Source organism: Pseudophryne corroboree, chromosome 2, assembly GCF_028390025.1.
Source record: "Pseudophryne corroboree isolate aPseCor3 chromosome 2, aPseCor3.hap2, whole genome shotgun sequence".
In the NCBI taxonomy this organism is placed as follows: Eukaryota; Metazoa; Chordata; class Amphibia; order Anura; family Myobatrachidae; genus Pseudophryne; species Pseudophryne corroboree.
The window spans coordinates 657,507,393-657,527,976 of NC_086445.1; the positions used below are offsets into that span (position 1 = coordinate 657,507,393).

A 20,584-nucleotide genomic window follows, 5' to 3' on the forward strand; every position below is an offset into this window, starting at 1 on the left:
CGGCGGCGATGGAGAAATGGCACGCAGCGCGCTATAACATGCTGGCGGGGGTCTGGGACACGGAGCCCCGGCACCGCCAATGCAATACATTACAGTCCTTTAAAAAAAAAAACCTGCAACTTGCTAGCCAGGGCGTCACCCCCCCCCCCCCCCCAGCGCCCTGCACACGTGTAAGCCGGTGGTGGGGGATCAAAGGCGCGCAGCGCGCTGTAACATGCTGGTGGGGGTATGAGACACGGTGCCAAGGCACTGAAAATGCTTTCACTGCCAGCCTTATAAAGAAAACAGTAACCTGCTGCCCAGGGCGCTCTCCCCCCAGCGCCCTGCACCCTGTGAGTGCTGTTGGTGTGTGGGAGCATGGAGCGCAGCGCGACCGCTGTACCTCCGTTACTGAAGTCTTCTGCCGTCACTGAAGTCTTCTGTTCTTCTCATACTCACCCGGCTTCTTTCTTCTGGCTTCTGTGAGGGGGGTGACGGCGCGGCTCCGGGAACAAGCAGCTAGGCGAACCAAGTGATCGAACCCTCTGGAGCTAATGGTGTCCAGTAGCCTGAGAAGCAGAGCCCTAAGAAGAAGTAGGTCTGACTTCTCTCCCCTCACTCCCACGCTGCAGGAAGCCTGTAGCCAGCAAGTCAACCTGAAAATAAAAAACCTAACATAAAGTCTTTTAGAGAAACTCAGTAGAGCTCCCCTTGTGTGTGTCCATTCACTCCTGGGCACAAAGTCTAACTGAGGTCTGGGGGAGGGGCATAGAGGGAGGAGCCAGTTCACACCCAGTTTAAGTCTTTATAGTGTGCCCAAGCTCCTGCGGATCCGTCTATACCCCATGGTCCTTTTGGAGTCCCCAGCATCCTCTAGGTCGTAAGAGAAAATTGTATTTTAATTACCTACCGGTAAATCCTTTTCTCATAGTCCGAAGCGGATACTGGGCACCCGCCCAGTGGTTCGATCTTCCTGCACTGTTGCTTGGTTAAGTAATGTTGTTTGGTTCAGCTGTTGCTGTTCCTGTTTTCAAGTTTGGTTAGCATAGCTTTTCTCTTGTTTTTTGTGCGCTGGTTCGTATTCTCACCACTTTCATTATCTATCATTCTCTCAAAGTATGTCTCCTCGGGCACAGTTTCCTAGACTGAGTCTGGTAGGAGGGGCATAGAGGGAGGAGCCAACGCATACTATCAAATTCTTAAAGTGCCAATGACTCCTAATGGACCAGTCTATACCCCATGGTACTAAATGGATTCCCAGTATCCCCTACGGACTACCTGAAAAGGATTTACTGGTAGGTAATTAAAATCCTATTTTTCCTTCGATGTGAGCACTAACAACTGTTTTGAACAATCTAGCTTTCAAATCGTCTAGTGTACACAGCAAACGATGTGCGTACCCGTGCTCATTTGAAGTAGGTCGTCAGTCTTCCATGCATGCAGCTCAAACCCAATCCCAGCAGAGCAGATCATTTGTCGTTCAGATAGTTTGTAAAATCGCTCAGCGTGTACACTCAATATCGTTTGTCAGGGAGTTCAAGGAAAATCACTCATCTTCCAAATTGTTCATTTTTCATTTCTTCTAGCGAGTATGGGCCTTAAGCTACATACTATAAAATGAGATTTATGGTAAGAACTTACCGTTGTTAAATCTCTTTCTGCGAGGTACACTGGGCTCCACAAGGATTAACATTGGGGTGTAGAGTAGGATCTTGATCCGAGGCACCAAAAGGCTCAAAGCTTTGACTGTTCCCAAGATGCACAGCGCCGCCTCCTCTATAACCCTGCCTCCGTGCACAGGAGCCCAACGCAGTAGCAGGGTGTCTGCAGATAAGCCATACCAAACCAAAGAAGCTAAGTGCATCAGGGTGAGCGCCTTGTGGAGCCCAGTGTAACTCGCAGAAAGAGATTTAACAATGGTAAGTTCTTACCATAAATCTCATTTCCTGCTGCAGGGTACACTGGGCTCCACAAGGATTAACATCGGATATGTCCTAAAGCAGTTCCTTATGGGAGAGGATGCACAGTAGCGGGCACAAGAACCCGGCGTCCAAAGGAAGCATCCTGGGAGGCGGAAGTATCATAGGCATAGAACCCTATGAACGTGTTCACCGAGGACCACGTAGCCGCCTTGCACAATTGTTCAAGGGTCGCACCACGGTGGGCCGCCCAAGAAGGTCCAAACGACAGAGTAGATGGGCTTTAATGGTAGCAGGAGCTGGACGACCAGCCTGTACATAAGCATGTGCAATCACCATTCTAATCCATCTGGCCAGGGTCTGCTTGGAAGCAGGCCAGCCACGTTTGTGAAAACCAAACAGTACAAAAAGAGAATCAGATTTCCTAATGGAGGATGTTATGGAGGATGTTCTTTTCACATAGATACGGAAAGCCTGTCCCACTCTTTGGAGGACAACTCAGGAGAATTAAAGGCCGGAACCACAATCTCCTGGTAAAGGTGGAAGGAAGGGGGGTACTCACGGAGCGATCGCTGCTTAAACCTAAGCAATCCGACAAGATTGCTTAGATTTTAAGCAGCGATCACTCCGTGTGTACCCCACACAGCGATAGCGATGCGCAGCCACGCGCATCGCTATCGCTGGTGCTAGACTGGCCTGCAGGCCAATCTAGCAGGTCACTCACTTCACCCGCGCTGTGCTGAGCGGGAGGAGAGATGTGTGCTGACTGAGCCACTCAGCACACATCTCTCCCCAAATCGGCCCGTGAATACGGCCCTTTAGAACCGCCCGGTCACGGTGAAAAATCAATGGGGAGACTTACAGGATAAAGGCACACAAGTCCGAGATCCTTCTAGCTGAAACAATAGCCAGCAAAAATAGCACCTTAAGGGAAAGCCACTTAAGGTCAGCAGAGGCAAGAGGTTCAAATGGAGACTCTTGCAAGGCCTCCAGTACCACCGACAGATCCCAGGGAGACACAGGAGGTACATAAGGAGGTTGAATCCGCAACTCGCCCTGAGTGAATATATGAACATCAGGTAGGGCAGCAATCTTTCTCTGAAACCAAACCAACAAGGCAGAAATGTGAACCTTGAGGGAGGCCAGACAAAGGCCTAAGTCCAGGCCCTGTTGTAGGAAGGCCAACAGTTTGGCCGTACAAAACTTGAAAACGTCATGATTATGAGATGCACACCAAGTAAAGTAAGCATTCCAGACCCAACGGTATATCCGAGCAGAAGCCGGCTTACGGGCCTTCAACATAGTTTGGACGACCGCCTCAGAAAAACCCTTGGCCCTCAGAACGGAAGCCTCAAGAGCCATGCCGTCAAAGCCAGATGGGCCAAATCCTGGTAAACACAAGGGCCCTGAACGAGGAGGTCTGGTCGTTGAGGAAGTAGAAGGGAACGATCCAATGAGAGGCCCTGTAGATCGGAGAACCAGTGACGCCTGGGCCACGCTGGAGCGACTAGAAGGAGGTTTCCTTCTTCTTGCTTATATGGTAAATCCGAGCAGTAGACCGGCTTACGGGCCTTCAAGATAGTTTGAATGACCGTCTCAGAAAAACCCTTGGCCCTCAGGATGGAAGCTTTAAGAGCCATGCCGTCAAAGCCAAACGGGCCAAGTCCTGGTAAACACAAGAGCCCTGAACGAGAAGGTCTGGTCGATGTGGAAGTAGAAGGGGATGATCTAGCGAGAGGCCCTGTAGATCAGAGAACCAGTGCTGCCTGGGCCACGCGGGAGCGATCAGAAGTAGGTTTCCTCCTTCTTGCTTGAACTTCCGTATTACTCTGGGCAGGAGTGACACTGGAGGGAACACGTACGGCAGCCGAAAATTCCATGAAATTGCCAGAGCATCCATGAACGCTGCTTGAGGATCCCTTGTCCTTGCTTCAAAGACCGGAACCTTGTGATTGTGTCGAGACGCCATCGGGTCCACATCTGTAAGGCCCGACATGTCCACGAGGCGTTGAAAAACTTCTGGATGAAGGCTCCACTCTCCAGCGTGTATGTCCTGACGAATGAGAAAGTCTGCTTCCCAGTTTAGGCCCCCGGGAATGAACACTGCAGATATTGCCAGCAGATGGCGTTCTGCCCACTGAAGAATCCATGATACTTACCTCATTGCCATGGGGCTTCGAGTGCCTTGATGATTGATGTATGCCACCATGATGGCGTTGACCGATTGTACTTGAACAGGTCTGTTCTGTATCAAATGCTGGGCCAGGTTTAATGCATTGAACACTGCCAGCAGTTCCAGAATGTTTACCGGGAGTAGAGACTCCTCCTCTGTCCACCGACCCCGAAGAAAGTGTTGTTCCAACACCGCGCCTCAACCTCTCAGACTGGCATCCTTCGACAGCAGGACCCAGTTGGATATCCAGAAGGGACAGCCCCTGCTCAATCGTTGGTCCTGGAGCCACCAGCTCAGTGACAGGAGGACTTCCGAAGACAATTAAATCATACGAGATCTGACCCGATGAAGCAGGCCGTCCAACTTGGTCAGAATTAACTTCTGTAGAGGGCGAGAATGGAATTAAGCATACTCCACCATGTCAAAAAGCCGACACCATGAGACCTAGCACTTGCATTGCCGAATGTATCGACACTTGCGGACGAGATAGGAAGCATCGAATCCTGTCCTGAAGCTTCAGGACTTTCTCCTCAGACAAGAACAACCGCTGGTTGTGAGTGTCCAATAACGCTCCCAGGTGCACCATGCTCCAAGCAGGAACCAGGGAGGATTTCTTCCAGTTGATTAGCCACCCATGGGCTTTCATGAACTGGACAGTCAGATCTAGAGGACACAGGAGAAGTTCTGGGGAATTTGCCAGGATCAACAAATCGTCAAAGTACGGTAGGATCCTGACCCCTTGACGGCGTAGAACAGCCGTCATGACCGCCATTACTTTGGTAAAAACTCATGGAGCCGTTGTCAAACCAAAAGGTAACGCCCGAAATTGGTAATGAAGTCTGCCCACTGCAAACCTCAGGTACTGATGATGAGACACTGCAATAGGAATATGCAGGTAGGCATCCTGTGTGTCCAGGGAGACCATACTGTCCCCAGGCTCCAGGGCCAGAACAACAGAGCGCAGAGTTTCCATACGAAACTTGGAGACCCGCACATACAGTACTTGTTCAAGGACTTCAGATTGTGAATGGGCCGTGAGGACCCATTCGGTTTCGGGACTAGAAACAGCGGTGAATAGAACCCCTTGCCTCTCTGAGTCAGAGGCACCCGTACAACCACTCCTGTGGTCAGGAGGGAATGTACCACCGAATGCAGAGTGTTTGCCTTTGCCCAGTCCAGAGGAACATCTGTCAGGCAAAATCGATAAGGGGGACGATTCTTGAAGGGTACGGCCTAACCTCGAGTGACGACTTCCCTTACCCAGGCATTCCTGGGCAAAACCTAGAAATCGGCCCAGACCTTGGGCTTGTCATTTTTGGAAGCAAGAATTGGGGTGGGGAAAAAGACAAGGAGAAGTCTGTACTGTTGACGCACTTGAGACAGAGATGATTATATACTAAAAAGTAACCTTTATTAGATATGTATTAAAATGAGATGTACATTTATATGTTTATCCCAAACTCGCAGTGAAACATAAGGTTTAAAATCACAAAACAGACATATAAGTGAATAAAGAAAATAAAGAAATGTGAATGAAAGATTAAAAGGCGTGTCCACGTGTGATTCTTTACTATGCCACCTTCACGAAATTATCCTGTATATGACCAGGTTATTGATGTAAACAATTCTGTAATGTGGTATTGTTAGTGACACAGTTCTGAAAATGACCAATTACTGATGTAAATAATTCTGTAATGTGGTATTGTTAGTGACACAGTTATGAAACTGACCAATCCTCAGGGATCACTATATCTCTATGTCCCTTAAAGCTATATTCCCGATTATATTTCCACAGACGGATAGATTCAATATATATGGTGTAAGGAATATATCTCCAGAATTGGGATGTTTTATATTTATATTGTTATCCCAAGAGGGGAAAATTGCTCCAATTCAATTATAGGGTCTATTTGTTTGATAGGGTACTTGCAAATAAGATTGCTTTAAAGAATGTGGCAATTCCAATGGTCAAATATAGCCCTCTTCCTTTGAAATACTGGTCAGACCCTTTTCGGTCTGATTTCAATAGGATCGATGTTGCTTTCCTTAGAGATATAGCAATCTCAAGTCTACTAGGAAGCACATATAATTACTAAGACAAATTGCTTCGTCTAATTTCGTATCGGCTATTATTGACAGGTAGAGTTGCTTAAAGGAATATAGCAATTCCAGTTATCTTATATGGCACTCTTCCTTTATAATAGCAATCGCGGTTTGCATGATTTTAATTTTAGTATAAACAGTACTGCTTTCTTAAGAGGTATGGCAATCTCTAATATCCTAGAAAGCAAACAGTATAATTCGTCCTACCTCATGTCAGTTAATACTGACGCCTACTATATTGCATATGTTTGAGATTTCTCACTGCACTGTTAAAGGGATATTCCTTATTATTTTACAGTGCAATTCTATCAATGTAACTACTAAAATTCAGTGTGATGAATCAGTGTGATGGCGGCTGACAGGGAGTGAGGGAGAGATATGCATTTTACCCAAATGGCGCTCTGGGGCTGGAGGAGGGGCTACAGGTCAGGCCTTATCCCCCTGCTGGCTTCCCCACTGTGCGCTGCGGGCTGTTACAAACGGGTCTTTATAAGCGGGAAAAAAACATCTGTGCCCTGTGTCCCGGTGACTAGTGGAGCAGCTGCCCTTTACAGTGTCCACGCCAGCGTGTGCGGCCCGCCTCCCACGGTCGCGCCGGATCGCGGTAACAGCAGGCCAAAGAGACCCCTTACATCCCCTTGTACCTGCGACCACGCGAACCCGGAGGTCAGCGGCGAGTGTGTGTGACTAACAGAAGAACACCGGAGCCTCCGCTGTATTTACCCGGCAACCAGTGTGCGGGAGTATACAGCGCTGCTGGGGGAGTGATGGAGCTGCAGCAAAGGATGTCTATCTGACATACTAAAAGCTGCAGCCCTTGAAGTCTTCAAAATTTCTTCTTTTCTTCTGAAATTAAGCTATAATATGGGCTGCAAGAGCAGATTCCCTGTTGATTGCCTGCTTACTGCATGGCACCAACTTACAAACTGAGCTCCTGTGCATGGAGGCGGGGTTATAGAGGAGGCGGCGCTGTGCATCTTGGGAACAGTCAAAGCTTTGAGCCTGTTGGTGCCTCGGATCAAGATCCTACTCTACACCCCGATGTTAATCCTTGTGGAGCCCAGTGTACCCCGCAGCAGAAAGAAGAATATCAACAATATATTTCTGTGCTACGCAAGCTAAATCCAATCAATTCAGAAAAAAAAAAAGATTTTCTAAAAAGTCCAAAAATGAATCCTGGATATGGTGCATCACTGATAATTTGCAAAAACAAGGTAGAAACAAATTTAATATGAAGTCAATTCCCTCTGCACCCTTGTCCCTCCATCAAAAAAAAAAAAAATGCATTGTAGAGATTATGCAAATATTTTAGCATGAGCACTCACCGGAACTGTAGCTGTCAGTGGATGACTGAGAAATAGAACGCGACAGAGATCTACGCCCAGTTTTGGTGGGAAACTTGCTAAATTCCTGCATGTCATCTGCAAACTGGATCTGCTTTAGGAAAGAAAGATGGGTCAGTGAGAGCTGCAGTAATCCAGGGGAAACATCACATGCAAAAAAATTTTTTTTACACTTTTCATACTAAGCTAAAATGAAGTTAAAAGGCACCATTAAGTAGACCAGTGGTTCTCAAACTCTGGCCTAAATGTTTTAAGCCTTTAAAAGTGACAAAGTAGAGTGGTAAATGACCAGCCAATCCGTTCCCTAACTGCCATGTTACAGGATGAGCTTGAAAAAATAAGATTTTACTTACCGATAAATCTATTTCTCGTAGTCCGTAGTGGATGCTGGGGACTCCGTCAGGACCATGGGGATATAGCGGCTCCGCAGGAGACAGGGCACAATAATAAAAGCATTAGGATCAGGTGGTGTGCACTGGCTCCTCCCCCTATGACCCTCCTCCAAGCCTCAGTTAGGATACTGTGCCCGGACGAGCGTGCATAATAAGGAAGGATATTGAATCCCGGGTAAGACTCATACCAGCCACACCAATCACACCGTACAACCTGTGATCTGAACCCAGTTAACAGTGTGATAACAACGAAGGAGCCTCTGAAAAGATAGCTCACAACAAGAATAACCCGATTTTTGTAACAATAACTATGTACAAGTATTGCAGACAATCCGCACTTGGGATGGGCGCCCAGCATCCACTACGGACTACGAGAAATAGATTTATCGGTAAGTAAAATCTTATTTTCTCTGACGTCCTAGTGGATGCTGGGGACTCCGTCAGGACCATGGGGATTATACCAAAGCTCCCAAACGGGCGGGAGAGTGCGGATGACCCTGCAGCACCGAATGAGAGAACTCCATGTCCTCCTCAGCCAGGGTATCAAATTTGTAGAATTTAGCAAACGTGTTTTCTCCTGACCAAGTAACTGCTCGGCAAAGTTGTAAAGCCGAGACCCCTCGGGCAGTCGCCCAAGATGAGCCCCCTTCCTTTTGGAATGGGCTTTTACCGATTTTGGCTGTGGCAGGCCTGCCACAGAATGTGTAAACTGAATTGTATTACAAATCCAGCGAGCAATCGTCTGCTTAGAAGCAGGAGCACCCATCTTGTTGGGTGCATACAGGCTAAACAGCGAGTCAGATTTTCTGACTCCAGCCTTCCTGGAAACATATTTTTCAGGGCCCTGACAACGTCAAGTAACTTGGAGTCCTCCAAGTCCCTAGTACCCGCAGGTACCACAATAGGTTGGTTCATGTGAAAAACAGAAAACACCTTAAGGAGAAATTGAGGACGAGTCCTCAATTCTGCCCTGTCAGAATGAAAAATTAAGTAAGGGCTTTATATATGATAAAGCCGCCAATTCTGACACACGCCTGGCTGAAGCCAGGGCTAATAGCATCGTCACCTTCCATGTGAGATATTTTAAGTCCACAGTGGTGAGTGGTTCAAACCAATGTGACTTTAGGAAACTCAAAACAACATTGAGATCCCAAGGTGCCACTGGGGCACAAAAGGAGGCTGTATATGCAGTACCCCTTTTACAAACATCTGAACGTCAGGCACTAAAGCCAGTTCTTTCTGGAAGAAATTCGACAGGGCCGAAATTTGAACCTTAATGGACCCTAATTTTAGGCCCATAGACAGTCCTGTTTTCAGGAAATGTAGGAAACGACCCAGTTGGAATTCCTCTGTAGGGGCCTTCTTGGCCCCACACCACGCAACATATATTCGCCAAATGCGGTGAAAATGTTTTGCGGTTACATCCTTCCTGTCTTCGACCAGGGTAGGGATGACTTCATCTGGAATGCCCTTTCAGGATCCGGCGTTCAACCGCCATGCCGTCAAACGCGGCCGCGGTAAGTCTTGGAACAGACAAGGCCCCTGCTGGAGCAGGTCCTTTCTTAAAGGTAGAGGCCACGGGTCTTCCGTGAACATCTCTTGAAGTTTCGGGTACCAAGTCCTTCTTGGCCAATCCGGAACCACGAGTATCATTCTTACTCATCTCCCTCTTATGATTCTCAGTACTTTTTGTATGAGAGGCATAGGAGGGAACACATACTCTGACTGGTACATCCACAGTGTTACCAGAGCGTCCACCGCTATTGCCTGAGGGTCCCTTGACCTGGCGCAATATCTAGTTTTTTGTTCAGGCGGGACGCCATCATGTCCACCTTTGGTTTTTCACAACGGTTTACAATCATGTGGAAGACTTCCCGATGAAGTCCCCACTCTCCCGGGTGGAGGTCATGCCTGCTGAGGAAGTCTGCTTCCCAGTTTTCCACTCCCGGAATGAACACTGCTGAGAGTGTTATCACATGATTTTTCGCCCAGCGAAGAATCCTTGCAGTTTCTGCCATTTCCCTCCTGCTTCTTGTGCCGCCCTGTCTGTTTACGTGGGCGACTGCCGTGATGTTGTCCCACTGGATCAATACCGGCTGACCTTGAAGCAGAGGTCTTGCTAAGCTTAGAGCATTGTAAATTGCCCTTAGCTCCAGTATATTTATGTGGAGAGAAGTCTCCAGACTCGATCACACTCTCTGGAAATTTTTTCCTTGTGTGACTGCTCCCCAGCCACTCAGGCTGGGATCCGTGGTCACCAGGACCCAGTCCTGAATGCCGAATCTGCAGCCCTTTCATAGATGAGCACTCTGCAGCCACCGCAGAAGAAACACCCTTGTCCTTGGAGACAGGGTTATCCGCTGATGCATCTGAAGATGCGATCCGGACCATTTTTCCAGCAGATCCCACGTAAAGGTTCTTGCGTGAAATCTACCGAATGGGATCGCTTTGTAAGAAACCACCATTTTTAACAGGATCCTTGTGCAATGATGCACTGATACTTTTCCTGGTTTTAGGAGGTTCCTGACTAGCTCGGATAACTCCCTGGCTTTCTTCTCCGGGAGAAAACATCCTTTTCTGGACTGTGTCCAGAATCATCCCTAGGAACAGTAGACGTGTCGTCGGAAAAAACTGCGATTTTGGAATATTTAGAATCCACTCGTGCTGTCGTAGAACTACTTAAGATAGTGCTACTCCGACCTCCAACTGTTCTCTGGACCTTGCCCTTATCAGGAAAGCGTCCATATTTCTTTTAAGAAGAATCACCATTTCGGCCATTACCTTGGTAAAGACCCGGGGTGCCGTGGACAATCCAAACGGCAGCGTCTGAACTGATAGTGACAGTTCTGTACCACGAACCTGAGGTACCCTTGGTGAGAAGGGCAAATTTGGACATGTAGGTAAGCGTCCCTGATATCCAGTGACACCATATCGTCCCCTTCTTCCTGGTTCGCTATCACTGCTCTGAGTGACTCCATCTTGATTTGAACGCTTGTATGTAAGTGTTCAAATATTTCAGATCTCACCTAGCCGTCTGGCTTCAGTACCACAATATAGTGTGGAATAATACCCCTTCCCTTGTTGTAGAAGGGGTACTTTGATTATCACCTGCTGGGAATACAGCCTGTGAATTGTTCCCAATACTGCCTCCCTGTCGGAGGGAGACGTTGGTAAAGCAGACTTCAGGAACTTGTGAGGGGGAGACGTCTCGAATTTCCAATGTACACCTGGGATACTACGTGTAGGATCCAGGAGTCCACTTGTGAGTGAGCCCACTGCGTGCTGAAACTCTTGAGATGACCCCCTACCGCACCTGAGTCCGCTTGTACGGCCCCAGCGTCATGCTGCGGACTTGGCAGAAACTGTGGAGGGCTTCTGTTCCTGGGAATGGGCTGCCTGCTGCAGTCTTCTTCCCTTTCCTCTACCCCTGGGCAGATATGACTGGCCCTTTTGCCCGCCTGCCCTTATGGGGACGAAAGGACTGAGACTGAAAAGACTGTGTCCTTTTCTGCTGAGATGTGACTTGGGGTAACAAAAGGTGGATTTTTCAGCTGTTGCCATGGCCACCAGGTCCGATGGACCGCCCCTTTATACGGTAATACTTCCATGTGCCGTCTGGAATCTGCATCACCTGACCACTGTCGTCTGGCAGATATGGACATCACATTTACTCTTGATGCCAGAATGCAAAAATCCCTCTGCGCATCTCGCATATATAGAAATGCATCCTTAAAATGCTCTATAGTCAATAAAATCTTGTCCCTGTCAAGGGTATCAATATTTTCAGTCAGGAAATCCGACCAAGCCCCCTCAGCGCTGCACATCCAGGCTGAGGCGATTGCTGGTCGTAGTATAACACCAGTATATGTGTATATACTTTTAGGATATTTTTCAGCTTCCTATCAGCTGGCTCCTTGAGGGCTGCCGTATCTGGAGACGGTAACGCCACTTGTTTTTATAAGCGTGTGAGCGCCTTATTCACCCTAAGGTGTGTTTCCCAACTCGCCCTAACTTCTGGCGGGAAAGGGTATACCGCCAATAATTTTCTATCGGGGGAAACCCACGTATCATCACACACTTCATTTAATTTATCTGATTCAGGAAAAACTACAAGTAGTTTTTTCACACCCTACATAATACCCTTATTTGTGGTACTTGTAGTATCAGAAATATGTAACACCTCCTTCATTGCCCTTAACATGAAACGTGTGGCCCTAAAGGAAAATACGTTTGTTTCTTCACCGTCGACACTGGAGTCAGTGTCCGTGTCTGTGTCGACCGACTGAGGTAAATGGGCGTTTTTACAAGCCCCTGACGGTGTCTGAGACGCCTGGACAGGTACTAATTGGTTTGCCGGCCGTCTCATGTCGTCAACCGACCTTGCAGCGTGTTGACATTATCACGTAATTCCCAAATAAGCCATCCATTCCAGTGTCGACTCCCTAGAGAGTGACATCACCAATACAGGCAATTTTCTCCGCCTCCTCACCAACATCGTCCTCCTACATGTCGACACACACGTACCGACACACAGCACACACACAGGGAATGCTCTGACAGAGGACAGGACCCCACTAGCTCTTTGGGGAGACAGAGGGAGAGTTTGCCAGCACACACCAAAAACGCTATAATTATACAGGGACAACCCCTTATACAAGTGTTTTCCCTTATAGCATTTTTATATATGTAATCATATCGCCAAATAAGTGCCCCCCCTCTCTGTTTTAACCCTGTTTCTGTAGTGCAGTGCAGGGGAGAGCCTGGGAGCCTTCCTCACAGCAGAGCTGAGCAGGAAAATGGCGCCGTGTGCTGAGGAGAATAGGCCCCGCCCCCTTTTCGGCGGGCTCTTCTCCCGGAGTTTGTGAGATCTGGCAGGGGTTAAATACATCCATATAGCCTCAAGGGCTATATGTGATGTATTTTAGCCATAAAAAGGTATTATACATTGCTGCCCAGGGCGCCCCCCCCAGCGCCCTGCACCCTCAGTGACAGTTGGTGACTGTTGGTGAAGTGTGCTGACAACAATGGCGCACAGCTGCAGTGCTGTGCGCTACCTTATGAAGACTGAAAGTCTTCTGCCGCCTGTTTCTGGACCTCTTCAACTTCGGCATCTGCAAGGGGGGTCGGCGGCACGGCTCCGGGACGAACCCCAGGGTGAGACCTGTGTTCCGACTCCCTCTGGAGCTAATGGTGTCCAGTAGCCTAAGAAGCAAATCCATCCTGCACGCAGGTGAGTTTTCTTCTCTCCCCTAAGTCCCTCGTAGCAGTGAGCCTGTTGCCAGCAGGACTCACTGAAAATAAAAAACCTAACTTAAACTTTTATTCTAAGCAGCTCAGGAGAGCCACCTAGATTGCACCCTTCTCGTCGGGCACAAAAATCTAACTGAGGCTTGGAGGAGGGTCATAGGGGGAGGAGCCAGTGCACACCACCTGATCCTAATGCTTTTATTATTGTGCCCTGTCTCCTGCGGAGCCGCTATATCCCCATGGTCCTGACGGAGTCCCCAGCATCCACTAGGACGTCAGAGAAATGTCTGTTAGGAGCTGATTTATTGGTACTTTATCACTTTCCACGTTATCACTTTTTAAGGATTAGTATATATGTGCCTCTGTCTTCAGGACCCCAAACAGTTTATGTATTCCAGGTCACCTAGCATGTGCACAGGTATATTCATTACTTACTGACTCATTTTAAAAGATCCACATTATTAATTATTTTACATGTAATTCTGTGTGGAGACCTGGATAACAAACTATTTGGGTTCCTGAAGACTTTGAGAACATATGAATTAGACCTTAGTAAAACAATGCCATTAGTAGTACAAGACCTACATTTTCAGCAAAGAACCTTACCACAGAATGTCATTACCTTAACAGAAAGAAGGGCCAATAGTCAAGCACAAAATGCAACCAGTGAATAGACAAACTGTTTAAAATATCAAGAAAGGCTTTAGTGGGAGATGTACTAAGTAGTGATGAAAAGTGGCGAAAGTGACAGTGAAGTTGCCCATGGCAACCAAACAGCATTGACGTAACATTTATAATTTGCATACTATAAAAGTATACAGAGGAGCTGCTTGGTTGCCATGGGCAACATCTCCACTGGCTCACTTCCCCACTTTTATCACCCCTTCGCAGAGCCGGCACTACCCGCTCAGCAGCTCCTGCAAAGCAGGGAGGCGCTGGTCGGAAGAGGCGCTCTCCCTGCTCTGCTGTTGCTGCTGGCTCCTGGTTGCCGCTGCATCTGTCACACTGTATGACAGATGCAGGCAGCGTGTAGCGCGGCTCCGGCTCCCTCCCTCCTGTTTCCACCACCTCTGACCTCCTCATGGCCGTGGCTAGGGGGGCATGTCACCTGGGCGCCGATCCCCACCTAATGCTCCCCTCCCTATCAGGCCCGGCGACAGGGGGGGTCAAAGGGGACACCCGTCCCGGGCCCCGTCGTTGTTAGGGGCCCCAAGGTCCAGGCAGCGGGCTGCGGCGGCTGCATTTCATCACAACTTTAAAAAATACTATATTGTGTTCCCTGCATTGCTGGACGCCCGCTGCGCTGTGTGTTTCAGTGTGTGTGTTTATGCCCCCCACCCCTTCTCTCCCGAGTCCTATGTGCTGTTCACCCCTCAGTGCTCCCAGCCCCCAGGTCACCTGCCAGCCAGTCCTCAGCAAGGAATCTCGTCCGGACGGGACCGCCCCTCCAGCGTCCTCACCACACGCGGCCTTCCTGTCTCTGCTGTGAGGAGCCAGACGGAGGCACGGAGCGCAAAGCAGGAGCTGCCCGGCCAGGACAGGACATACAGAGTACAGCGGCCTACGGGAATTGGGGAGGCGAGCCTGGTGAATTAGCGCCGCGGCTGTGTCAGTGTGTTGCTGCAGCAGCCAGCAGGGTAAGGCTTTTCTCAGGTCATGAATCATAATAATACATGTTTATGTATGGGGAATGGGATTTGGGTTTGGTTTATGGCTTTAGGATTAGTTTGGGGTGGGATGCAGGCAGGCACATTATGCATGCATCTGCATTCTGCACATAGATGCATCTGCATGCATGCATGTGCGTGTCAAATGAGATCAGACTCATCAGAGCAGAATGTCCGTGCTGTGGTGGTGACTGGTCAGTTAGGCTCAGTTGCTGCTCGGCACAGATAGTACAAAATTCCTGACCATTGTGGGTTTGTGAATCTTAATTTTGGAAAGTGATGATCCCATTATATTGTTATTGTATTGGGCAGGCGGGATTGGGATCAGGACATAGTTATGATCCCGGCCATCGGGATCCTGGTGGTCAGCATACCGACACCAGGATCCTGGCCGACAGAATGCCGGCAGGGGGCCCAGGCATATTCCCACTCGTGGGGATCCCGGTGTCGGTATGCTGACCACCGGGATCCCCTCGAATGGGAATATGCCTGGGACCCCTGTCGGCATTCTGGCTGGCGAGCGATCAACTTGGAATGACACCCTACGTGTAAATGTGTTTAGGGCAGATTAGATGTGGTTCTTCTCTGTCAAATTCTAGGTTTCTTTGTGTACAGCTGAACAATACAGCCATATGTACTTTTTGAATATATCATTCCAAAACCACAGATATAGGATTGCAAGCAATCATTACCTATTTGAAGACTTGTAGCCTAGCTCCACGCACTTAACACAGGAGCTATTGGTTAACCACGGACTTACCATGCATGGAAATTGGCAAGTAATGGAATATTTCAAGGCATAAACTCGGGAGTTGAAGATGTGCAGTAGCAAGTCCTAGGTCTAACTGAATCTTCTCCAAGGTGTAAGTGAATGTCTGATGGCTTGTGATTCTGCAATTTGCAATGCCCTACCTTTGCACCTGTTATGAGTCATTTTCCTACCCGGTTTGTGGCTTCATATTAATGTTTGGTACTTAGACTACTGTATGTACTGTACTTTTGCTTTGGTCTACCATTGTGTATGCTATGCAAAGCCCCGATGCCAGGGGTAGTGGTGTACACTTTCTATGCTCTTATACCCAGTTTGGTGTTAGGTTTTTATGCTCTGATACCCAGTTTTGTGTATGGCAGATTTCCCCAAACTCTGCCTGTACAGTCCAGGTTTTAAGGTTATCCATGTTTGAGTCCACATGGTTAGATCAAATTGACTGAGGTACTAATTAAGTCACCTGTGTGCAAGCAAGGAAAGCCTTAAAACATGGTCTGTACAAAAATTAGAGTGTCAATAAGTTGTTTGTCTTATACTTTATTTCATTGTATTATTCATGACATTTCATGTACGGTGTACCTTTACATGTGAATCAATATTGATATCACTGACCGATATGAACGTTCTCGTTCATTAATGAACGAGAACTCGTTCATATCATTCAGTGTGTAGGCACCAATTATTAACAATGCGCGGCCCTGCGCTCGTTCATCGTTGGTGCCGGGTCGCTTATGCATGCAGGCCAATATGGACAATCTCGTCCATATTAGCATGCACTGCTATGGAGGCGGTTGACAGATGGAGTGAAGAAACTTCACTCCCCCCGACACCTCACGCCCCTCCCACTGCCGGGTCACATGTTCGCCATTTTGGCCGTCAGGCAGCTCGGCAGCGGATCGCTGAGTGTGTAGGGCCCATGACTCACTGACTCGTCACAAAATCTCCAGAACCTTGGGGACTAGGAACTTGAAATTTGAGCAGTAGTTTTGTAATGTGACGTAGGCACCCACTAAAAAGGGATTTGTCAAAATCATGTGTTAAAATTTGATGACATGTAAGGGTCATATCAAACGGTCACATAAAATGTTCGGAGGCAACTCTAATTTTACTTCTATCATGCCATTGACCCCCAAATTGCATGGCTCCTGTCTCTGCACAATTATAGTATTATAGTATCAAATATTTGTCAATACATTTATTGGCACATGCAGGGAGGGATGTGTGTGAGTTAGGGGGCAAGAGGATGTTTGGGCCAGGGGGAAGGAGGGGGGGGGAGGGGGCCCGCAGAGATATCAGTGTACCGGGCCCCAAAAATTCTGTTGCCGGCCCTGCTCCCTATGCAGCAGCCGTCGAGATGAAACTGAACATAAACTACATCTCCCAGCAGCCCTTGCTGCCGGGAGCTGTAATTTACTTTCAGTTTTATTTTTGCAGTAATCCGTTTAACAAGATTGAGGGGGCAGAGGCAGGGGACAAGTTACCAAAGCCTTTCCCCACCCCCTTCTTCCCCCCACTCAGAGCCGAATTAAGGATGGGGCCCCGGGAGACTCGGGGAGAGAGAGAGAGAGCAATACAGGAGAGTGAAATGTGCAAGAGAGCTGTGGAGTGTGTTACAGCCCGTCTGTCTGCAAAAGTAAGGTAGGCTGTATTGAAACTTTTATTTTCTACTGTTATCAATTAAATGTGAATTTTATGATCTCAGCCTAATATATATATATCTGTGTGTGTGTGCATATATATATATGAATATATGTGTTGTGTCTGTGTATATGTATATATATCTATATATATATGTGTGTATGTATATATTTATATATATATATATATATATATATATATATATATATATACTGTGTGGCACTAGTACTGTGGGCGCTCTGTGGATCACTACTGCTGTGGGCGCTCTGTGTGGCAGGACTACTGTGGGCATTCTGTGTGGCACGACTACTGTGGGCGTTCTGTGTGGCACGACTACTGTGGGCGCTCTGTGTGGCACGACTACTGTGAGCGCTCTGTGTGGCATGACTACTGTGAGCATTATGTATTAGGCACGCTATCATTGTGGGCATTTTGTGTGGCACTACTGCTGTGGGTATTGTTTATAAGGAGCACTACTGTGTATCGTAATGTGAATAAGGTACACTACTAACTGGTGCAATATGAATCAGGGGCACTACATGTGGTATGATGTGAATGCGATTGTGATACTGTGTGGCATAATTTGAATTGGGGATACTATTATGTGGCCACGCCCCTTCCATGTGAGACCACGCCCCTTTGACGAACCCTGTCCCTTTTTTACATATGGGAGGGAGGGCGCAAATTTATTGTTTGCAGGGAGGCGCCGGACCCCCTAGCACCGGCCCTGCCCCTTCGTCTTCTATTTCTAGATATACAGGAATGCACGAACAGGGTATTTTTTGCAGGGATCTGTTAAAACAACTATGGCCTGTATTCCATTTACTGTGGTAATTAAGCCCCGATACTCGGCACTTATCGGGAATTATGCTACGGGTGCCTCAAGCATAATCCCCAATAAACTGCTTTCAGAGCTGCGATAACACAAGCCTGGATACTTATCCTGTATCCCATCTATTTTCTCCACCCCCAAAAAATAGGATTTTAATTACCTACCGGTAAATCCTTTTCTCGTAGTCCGTAGAGGATACTGGGGTCCATATTAGTACCATGGGGTATAGACGGGTCCACCAGGAGCCATTGGGAGTTTGAGAGTGTGGGCTGGCTCCTCCCTCTATGCCCCTCCTACCAGACAAAGGGTCAGATGCATCATCGCTTGGAGAGTGATAAAATGGAGTGTGAAAAAGTACCAGCCAATCAGCTCCTAACTGCCATTTTTCAAATACAGCCTGTGACATGGTGGTTAGGAGCTGATTGGCTGGTATTTTCTCTGACGTCCTAGTGGATGCTGGGGACTCCGTCAGGACCATGGGGATATAGCGGCTCCGCAGGAGACAGGGCACAATAATAAAAGCTTTAGGATCAGGTGGTGTGCACTGGCTCCTCCCCCTATGACCCTCCTCCAAGCCTCAGTTAGGATACTGTGCCCGGACGAGCGTGCATAATAAGGAAGGATATTGAATCCCGGGTAAGACTCATACCAGTTAGATTTTTGTGCCCGACGAGAAGGGTGCAATCTAGGTGGCTCTCCTGAGCTGCTTAGAATAAAAGTTTAAGTTAGGTTTTTTATTTTCAGTGAGTCCTGCTGGCAACAGGCTCACTGCTACGAGGGACTTAGGGGAGAGAAGAAAACTCACCTGCGTGCAGGATGGATTTGCTTCTTAGGCTACTGGACACCATTAGCTCCAGAGGGAGTCGGAACACAGGTCTCACCCTGGGGTTCGTCTCGGAGCCGTGCCGCCGACCCCCCTTGCAGATGCCGAAGTTGAAGAGGTCCAGAAACAGGCGGCAGAAGACTTTCAGTCTTCATAAGGTAGCGCACAGCACTGCAGCTGTGCGCCATTGTTGTCAGCACACTTCACCAACAGTCACCAACTGTCACTGAGGGTGCAGGGCGCTGGGGGGGGCGCCCTGGGCAGCAATGTATAATACCTTTTTATGGCTAAAATACATCACATATAGCCCTTGAGGCTATATGGATGTATTTAACCCCTGCCAGATCTCACAAACTCCGGGAGAAGAGCCCGCCGAAAAGGGGGCGGGGCCTATTCTCCTCAGCACACGGCGCCATTTTCCTGCTCAGCTCTGCTGTGAGGAAGGCTCTTAGGCTCTCCCCTGCACTGCACTACAGAAACAGGGTTAAAACAGAGAGGGGGGGCACTTATTTGGCGATATGATTACATATATAAAAATGCTATAAGGGAAAACACTTGTATAAGGGGTTGTCCCTGTATAATTATAGCGTTTTTGGTGTGTGCTGGCAAACTCTCCCTCTGTCTCCCCAAAGGGCTAGTGGCGTCCTGTCCTCTGTCAGAGCATTCCCTGTGTGTGTGCTGTGTGTCGGTACGTGTGTGTCGACATGTAGGAGGACGATGTTGGTGAGGAGGCGGAGCAAATTGCCTGTATTGGTGATGTCACTCTCTAGGGAGTCGACACTGGAATGGATGGCTTATTTAGGAATTACGTGATAATGTCAACACGCTGCAAGGTCGGTTGACGACATGAGACGGCCGGCAAACAAATTAGTACCTGTCCAGGCGTCTCAGACACCGTCAGGGGCTTGTAAAAACGCCCATTTACCTCAGTCGGTCGACACAGACACAGACACGGACACTGACTCCAGTGTCGACGGTGAAGAAACAAACGTATTTTCCTTTAGGGCCACACGTTTCATGTTAAGGGCAATGAAGGAGGTGTTACATATTTCTGATACTACAAGTACCACAAATAAGGGTATTATGTAGGGTGTGAATAAACTACTTGTAGTTTTTCCTGAATCAGATAAATTAAAGTGTGTGATGATACGTGGGTTTCCTCCGATAGAAAATTATTGGCGGTATACCCTTTCCCGCCAGAAGTTAGGGCGAGTTGGGAAACACACCTTAGGGTGAATAAGGCGCTCACACGCTTATAAAAACAAGTGGCGTTACCGTCTCCAGATACGGCAGCCCTCAAGGAGCCAGCTGATAGGAAGCTGAAAAATATCCTAAAAGTATATACACATATACTGGTGTTATACTACGACCAGCAATCGCCTCAGCCTGGATGTGCAGCGCTGAGGGGGCTTGGTCGGATTTCCTGACTGAAAATATTGATACCCCTGACAGGGACAAGATTTTATTGACTATAGAGCATTTTAAGGATGCATTTCTATATATGCGAGATGCGCAGAGGGATATTTGCATTCTGGCATCAAGAGTAAATGTGATGTCCATATCTGCCAGACGACAGTGGTCAGGTGATGCAGATTCCAGACGGCACATGGAAGTATTGCCGTATAAAGGGGGCGGTCCATCGGACCTGGTGGCCATGGCAACAGCTGAAAAATCCACCTTTTGTTACCCCAAGTCACAT

At 48.1% G+C, this 20,584-nt stretch overlaps 1 protein-coding gene across 4 annotated transcripts in view; it reads right to left on the reverse strand.

Moving 5' to 3' along the window:
- Positions 1-20,584, reverse strand: part of AHCYL1 (adenosylhomocysteinase like 1) — a 905,485-nt gene that overhangs the window by 758,114 nt on the left and 126,787 nt on the right. For 2 of the 4 annotated variants that reach the window (XM_063955029.1, XM_063955032.1), the window contains exon 2: positions 7,500-7,608. In XM_063955029.1, the coding sequence (XP_063811099.1) occupies positions 7,500-7,608 (109 nt within the window). Of the gene's footprint in view, positions 1-7,499; positions 7,612-20,584 lie in introns of all 4 variants that reach the window. The other 2 variants (XM_063955028.1, XM_063955031.1) reach the window with 1 other exon arrangement.